The sequence below is a fragment of the Callospermophilus lateralis genome, chromosome 1 (assembly GCF_048772815.1).
Source record: "Callospermophilus lateralis isolate mCalLat2 chromosome 1, mCalLat2.hap1, whole genome shotgun sequence".
In the NCBI taxonomy this organism is placed as follows: Eukaryota; Metazoa; Chordata; class Mammalia; order Rodentia; family Sciuridae; genus Callospermophilus; species Callospermophilus lateralis.
Genome location: NC_135305.1, coordinates 85,414,698 through 85,422,050, shown reverse-complemented (window position 1 = coordinate 85,422,050; position 7,353 = coordinate 85,414,698). Strand labels below are relative to the sequence as shown.

At 50.9% G+C, this 7,353-nt stretch overlaps 1 protein-coding gene across 1 annotated transcript; it reads left to right on the top strand.

Moving 5' to 3' along the window:
- Nucleotides 1-1,832: 1,832 nt before the first annotated feature.
- Tril (TLR4 interactor with leucine rich repeats) lies at nucleotides 1,833-7,122 on the top strand. Its single transcript, XM_076835878.2, has one exon. It carries the CDS (start codon nucleotides 2,315-2,317, stop codon nucleotides 4,748-4,750), a length of 2,436 nt encoding a protein of 811 aa, XP_076691993.2. The 5' UTR covers nucleotides 1,833-2,314; the 3' UTR covers nucleotides 4,751-7,122.
- Nucleotides 7,123-7,353: the final 231 nt, after the last annotated feature.

Sequence of the window (7,353 nt, the reverse complement as noted above, 5' to 3'; positions counted from 1 at the left end):
ATGATATGTGAGCTCCATCCCAGGAACCTCCAGTGATTCAAACTGGGAGTCCACAGCCTTCAAGCATTGGTTCCTTTGAAAAACTGGGATCATCTCTATTGTAGGCAGGGACTGAAGGTCCCCCTAATGGTTTCTCTGTCCCCGATCAAAGATCTGGGAACCTGTGCTCTATGGTACAAGGCTTAGGTTCTGTTCTCCTCTTAATGTAGTTGAACTTTCAGAGTCATCAAGAACTAAAGGGAATTTCAGGCTTTCAAAATAAGAACTAAAACCCAAACTACCTGGATAACTTTATAGTGATAAAATAGACACTTGGTTCCCCAACTTCACCTTTCATTTGAAATCCAAAACAAATCACAAGCAAACCTGGTGCCCAAAATGAACTTTTCACTATCTGCTTACCTTGATTTCTCTAATATCCATCGCCTCACAAAGCCAAGTCCCTGTTCACCCATGAATTCTTTGCTGACCACCCTATCAGTGATCTCAACTTTTTCTAAATTCAGAACTTGCTTCTATCATGTCCCTGTACGAATTTCTCAGTGTGGCAGTGAAACAAAGAAATTATTAAAAATCATTCAAATCTTTGCATCTTTATCATATCACCACTTTATATTTTCATTTGACCTTTCAATGGATTGCCTTCCCAATAGATTGTCAACCTCTGAAGGTGTGGATATGTCTCATTACTTTAATTTTCCACACTACTGCAGAGTGAAATTATACTTTTCTTTCTGGACACCTTGGGTACAGGCAGAGAAGTAGGAGCTTCTCTCTCTCTCTCTCTCTCTCTCTCTCTCTCTCTCAAATAAGATGGTCTGCATAAATAAATAGTAATTAATAGCTATCCCGTGCTCATTCCATGCTCAGCAGGAGCAACCTCCTAAGAGCCATAAATAAAACGCTCCATTCCCTATTGCTTATAAAAGGTAATACTTCCCCCAACTAAACCCAGCCTGAGTACTTACAGGCCTAAAAACTTTGAAGATCATTGCAAGCCTGGGCATAAAGCAGGAGGGCCCTGCAGGTAGCAGTTACCACAGGGCTGTGCAGGTTATTATCCATATGCACACGTGCAGAGCCTACCCCAAGGGCTCTGAGACTGGAGAATTAATGGGACTGAATCACCAAAATCTGACAGACACTTTCATGGTGGCAGAACCAGTTCTGAGCTTTCTTCTTGCTCTTCCCTACAGCAGATCAAGCAAATATTAAGTTCAGATACCTACAAGAGGGTGTTGCTTTTCTGTATTTGGAACAATCAGAGACCCAAATACGCAATAGTCTGAATGGGTTGAACTAGCCTCTTTGTACTGCAGTTCATCGACCACTTTCTGCAGGCTATCTCCCCCCAGCCCCATACTTCACGTCGAAAAATGCTGGCGAGCTCTGGTGCTGCACAAACTTCCCTCAGGTTGGCACCTAAAGAATAAATGGGTAAAAGACTTAAGGCAAGGCGAGCTCCTACTGTTCCAAAGCGGCTGGTGTACTCGCCTAAAATAAAAAGATCTCTGTCTGCAAATCCCGTTTGCTCGCCCGGTAATCCACTCCCACCCCCAGCCCTGCGTGGCCGACCCGTACAGCTGTTTTTAATCCCTACTTTTCTCACTTGGCGTCCCGGGCTCGGGCTGACCAGACGCGGAGTCACTTAGCGTTTCCTCCTCCCCCTGCCGAGGTCTGTCCTCCCTCCGCCGTCTCCTCTTTCTCTGCCTGCGTCCCCGGGGGGCAGAGTGTGGGAAGAACGAATTTCCGCCGGGTTTGCTCGCTTCTAGCCGACTTGGGTCCCTTCCGGACGCAGCCCGCGCGCCCCCCGGGCTGTTGCACCGGGCCCGCGTTCAGAATCTTGGACAAGAGCGAGGAGGCGCCGGCTGCGGGGGCCGAGCCGCCGGGGTTCAGCAGCCAAGCCTCGCCCCGCGGAGCTCTTGGAAGGGCTCCCGCCTGCAGCTGGGGAATCCGCTCGGCGGGGAGAATCCGCGCCAGGGAATCCAGCTCTCCCGACTCGGCTGCAAACAAAAAGCGCGAGGTCTTGCTCCCTCCCCTCTACCCCACGACGCGCACCCGGAGAAACAGTTTTTTTGCAGAAATGCAACAAGTAGCATCTGTGGCTCCAGGAGCACCCTGCGCCGCCTGACTTGGCCCAGCGAAGCCTGCCTGCAGAAACCCAGGCCAGCCACCGGACAAAAGGCGGAGGAGGGGCAGAGAAGTCCAAAAGAGGCCATTAAGCGACTCTGGCCAGGCCAAGGGGAATGCAGAGGAGACATACAGCCGGCGGGCCAAGAGGACAAGCCGGCCGCAGCACGCAGGGCGGGCGGCGATGGAGGCTGTCCGCGCCGTGCGCTTCCTGTTCCTGGTGTGTGGTTGCCTTGCGCTCCCGCCACGGGCCGAGCCGGTGTGCCCCGAGCGCTGCGACTGCCAGCACCCCCAGCACCTCTTATGCACCAACAGGGGGCTCCGCGCCGTGCCCAAGACTAGCTCGCTGCCTAGCCCCCAGGACGTGCTCACCTACAGCCTTGGAGGCAACTTTATAACTAATATCACAGCCTTCGACTTTCACCGTCTGGGGCAGCTCAGAAGGCTGGATTTGCAGTACAACCAGATCCGCTCTCTGCACCCCAAGACCTTCGAGAAGCTCTCACGGCTGGAAGAGCTCTACCTGGGGAATAACCTCCTGCAGGCGCTCACACCGGGCACATTGGCTCCGCTGCGCAAGCTGCGTATCCTGTACGCAAACGGGAACGAGATTGGCCGCCTAAGCCGTGGCTCTTTCGATGGTCTGGAGAGTCTGGTCAAGCTTCGGCTGGACGGGAATGCCCTAGGGGCGCTACCGGACGCAGTCTTCGCCCCTTTGGGAAACCTGCTCTACCTGCATCTGGAGTCCAACCGGATCCGCTTTCTGGGCAAGAACGCCTTCTCCCAGCTGGGCAAACTGCGCTTCCTCAACCTCTCTACCAACGAACTGCAGCCCTCCCTGCGCCACGCAGCTACCTTCGCACCGCTGCGCTCCCTCTCCACTCTCATACTCTCAGCCAACAGCCTGCAACACCTCGGCCCGCGTGTCTTCCAGCACCTGCCACGCCTGGGCCTACTCTCTCTCAGGGGCAACCAACTTACTCACCTGGCACCAGAGGCCTTTTGGGGGTTGGAGGCCCTGCGAGAGCTGCGCCTAGAGGGCAATCGTCTGAACCAGCTTCCCTTGGCGCTGCTGGAACCTTTGCATAGCCTGGAGGCCCTGGACCTCAGCAGCAATGAGTTGTCTGCCCTGCATCCCGCCACCTTTGGTCACCTGGGCCGACTGCGCGAACTCAGCCTGCGTGACAACGCGCTCAGTGCCCTCTCAGGGGATATCTTCGCTGCCAGCCCGGCCCTCTACCGGCTGGATCTAGACGGCAACGGCTGGACCTGCGACTGCCGGTTGCGGGGCCTGAAGCGCTGGATGGGTGACTGGCATGCACAAGGCCGGCTCCTCACCGTTTTTGTGCAGTGTCGCTATCCCCCTGCCCTTCGGGGCAAGTACCTGGATTACCTGGATGATCAGCAGCTGCTGAACGGGTCTTGCGTGGATCCGTCCGCTTCCCCAACCGCCAATAGTAGGCGACTGACCCAGCCCACAGCCGCGGGGGGAAAGATGACTTCCCCTGCAGATGGTCTTTTGGAAGAGCAGGAGCAGCCGCAGCCACAGCCCCAGCAGCGGGGTAGATTTCTAGGTGAGGTTGCCTGGGATGTGGCCGCCAGGGAGCTCCTAGGTAACCGCAGCGCTCTAAGATTGAGCCGACGGGGTCCGGGCCTCCAGCACCAGAGCCCTTCTGCTGCTGCTGCTGTGGACCCCCCTCCACAGCCCCTGGACCTGCAGGAGAAGCCTAGTCTGGGACGTCCGACCCTGCCCGAGCCCATCCACGCGGAGCCCACACCAACCCAGCCCACTTCTGCACAACCGGCCGCCGGCGACCCCTGGCAGCGCGCAGCGAAGCAACGCCTGGCCGCAGAGCAGCAGGAGGGCGCCTCCCAGTTCCAAGGCACTGGGGTGAGCTTGCCGCCTATGGTGTCTGACCCGTGTGACTTTAACAAATTCATCCTGTGCAACCTGACGGTGGAGGCAGTAAGCGCGGACAGTGCCTCGGTTCGCTGGGCCGTGCGTGAGCACCGCAGCCCCCGGCCGCTGGGCGGCGCGCGCTTTCGTCTGCTTTTCGACCGCTTTGGCCAGCAGCCCAAGTTCCACCGCTTCGTCTACTTGCCAGAGCGCAGCGACTCGGCCACACTGCGCGAGCTACGCGAGGACACCCCCTACCTGGTGTGCGTGGAGGGAGTGCTTGGGGGCAGAGTTTGCCCTGTGGCCCCCCGGGACCACTGTGCAGGGTTGGTCACCCTGCCAGAGGCAGGGAAGCGGAGTGGCGTCGACTATCAGCTGCTGACCTTGGCCCTCCTGGCAGTCAACGCACTACTGGTGCTCTTGGCCTTGGCCGTCTGGGCGTCTCGCTGGCTGCGGAGGAAGCTTCGGGCCCGGCGGAAGGGTGGAGCCCCGGTCCATGTTCGCCACATGTACTCCACCCGACGGCCCCTGCGCTCCATGGGCACTGGTGTGTCGGCAGACTTCTCGGGATTCCAGTCTCACCGGCCACGCACCACCGTGTGTGCACTCAGTGAAGCGGACCTTATCGAGTTCCCCTGTGACCGATTCATGGACAGCACAGGTGGTGGTGCAGGAGGCAGCCTGAGGCGGGAGGATCACCTTCTGCAACGATTTGCTGACTAGGTCCAGGGCAACCCTGCATGTGGAGGGAAACCATCTCATCGGCCTTGAAGAGCCACCTCTCCGTGGGGCTCCCAAGCCCAACTCAGGGGAAGACCTGTTAATACTTCTCCTTTTCCCCTTTTGTGCATTTGTCAGAGAGGACAAAGGGGACAGAGAGCCAATCTAGGTATTACCGTCCACTTCTGAGTACTAATGAAGCAAATATATGATAGACGGTGGTCAAGGCCAAGAGTAGGGGGCAAATGGATGGTGGCTACAGAGGCAGAAGTCATGGCACAGCTAAGGGATGGCTCTTATAACCATGCTATGCAATAGCCTGTTCTCCTTTGGGCTAGAAAAGGGTGCTTATGACCCAACAAACATGGCCAGAAAGAGCCAAGCCAAGCCGGGAGTGCATGCTTTTTTGTTTATTCAGTGTCAAACAGAGGAGTTTTGTTTCTATTTAAGGAAAAAGGAACTTATTTCCATTACAAAGGAGGCTTGGCATCTGACTCTCCAGGTCTGGGGGGGTCTCTGCCGGGAAGGGTGAAGTAAACAGGTGGTAACACTCTCGCCAAGAAACTCAATTATGTTGGCTGATACGAATTGCATTCAGGATACCCTAAGGTTTAAATAATAAAAGACGCTATTTTTTTTTTCAACAATGTGAAGATCTCTGACATTTAACAAACTGACCAATAAACTCAAAGACTATTTTAATTGGACTGGGCCTTTCAACTAGTTTCCTTTTAACATGAACAGACAAGAACATTTGCTGACTCTAAGGGTAACTAACATTACATACTTTCTCAGGAGAAGGCTGCATACAAGACTTCTCTTTCAGGGTTGTTCCTGTGGTTTTAATTTTATTCTTTTAAACCTATATATGGAAAAGGAAAAAAATCAATGTCAGATTTGATAAAAGAATGTAATATGTATGTAACTGATGACCCCCCGAGGGAACTCAAGCAATCCAGCTTACCACTTCTCTTGACAGTGTGTCTACATGGGAATAAATGCAATGTACTTCTCATTGCATTTTAATCAGTGACACTCAGTTGACTGCGCCTACTTCTGAGTTTCACAGTTAAGCAGTAAAAGTAACTTCTTAACAAGCAAAAGGTGATTGTTGGGGCCAGGGTGTAGCTCAGTGGTGGAGCACTTGCCTAATGTATGAAGTCCTGGGTTCCATCCCCAGCATCACAGAGACAAAACAAAAGCTAATTGTCAATTGATAATGTAATCTTTGACCACATTAATGTCTGTCCTTATATGAAACCGTAGACAGGAAGAAATTACAGAAGACAAATGTGAAAAAAAAATACATCAATGGTATCTGTTTCTACTAAAACTAGAAGGTTTTTGTGAGTACTTTACCCTCACTGTGAAAGAATTCTATAGTTTGCAGATTAATCCCTCTACTACCCAGTGTTTTACTGTGTGATTAAATCTTATCTTTTAGTAAATAGTTGTGGTATTACTTTTCAATATTTTTATTTTAAACTTAGGGTTAGTCTCCTTTATTGGTTTAGTTTCCAGCTATTTGGGATACTTTCAATCCCTAATATTTATGAAGTACATGTTTATCTCTAAATGTAGTGGTTTGGTTTACATTAATAATTTTGTGTGTGGTCTAAAAATCAGTCACTGGGAGGGTATACACTGTGGTTATAGTCACCATGTTTGTGGATTTGTTGGCATTGGAGTACTATGGAGGCCACTATAATGGTGCTAAAGCTAACAGTGAGTCTTCTGTTTAGGGCCTCAAGCCCCTGAGGGTCCTGATGACTCAGGGAATCCATCACAGTCCAGGGGTCCTTTAACCTAGGTCACTTCTTTTATGTTTGGCCTAAATTGAGCCATGCCTGACCTTGTCCCAGCCACTGAGCAGGGATCCAGGGACTTAAATGAGCTGATCTTTGTTTATGTTTGAATGAGTAAATGTCCAGACCACTTAAACTACAGCTGCTTTTCTGGCAGTCTTATCTGCAGGGCCAAAATTTAATAAACCACAGGAAATAGACTGTCATTCTTTGTTTGCCACCAGTGCTTGTTTTAGATTCAGAACATATTGGTACATAGGGGAGGTAGAGTTTTTTTGCTCTTATTTTCAACCAGCTGGCTATCTGGCACCTTTTGTATTCCTGGCTTTTCTTCTTCCTGGTATAATTGTATCTCTTAGCTGTTTCTTTGCACAGCAGTGTGATATTAAGTCCCACTGAAAATGCGAAAAAGACCTCTGATTCTATCTATCACCCACCTTTTCTGCTGCAGAACATCACTGGAAATGCTTACTGCCTGGATCTGTGTTCTACTTAAAACAGTTTCACTGGAAAGTCTTTCAGTGAGAAATGAATAAATGTCATACATTGTTTTGCTCAGTTATGTCAATAAACCCACTTATTAACAGATGTTTTATTGCTCGAGTTTCCAAATATTTTATACCCTTTCATAATGATATGCGTTTTTACAGCAGTTTTCATCTATGAAAAAGGAAACATAAGCTTGAAGTTTTTCTGTCCTCTTTTAATGTTTTTCTAATTTCCGTTTCCACAGTAGAGTATGAACTTCATCTTAAAGAAATGGCTGTATGACTTTATACTCAAAGGAACAATGAGATGGCT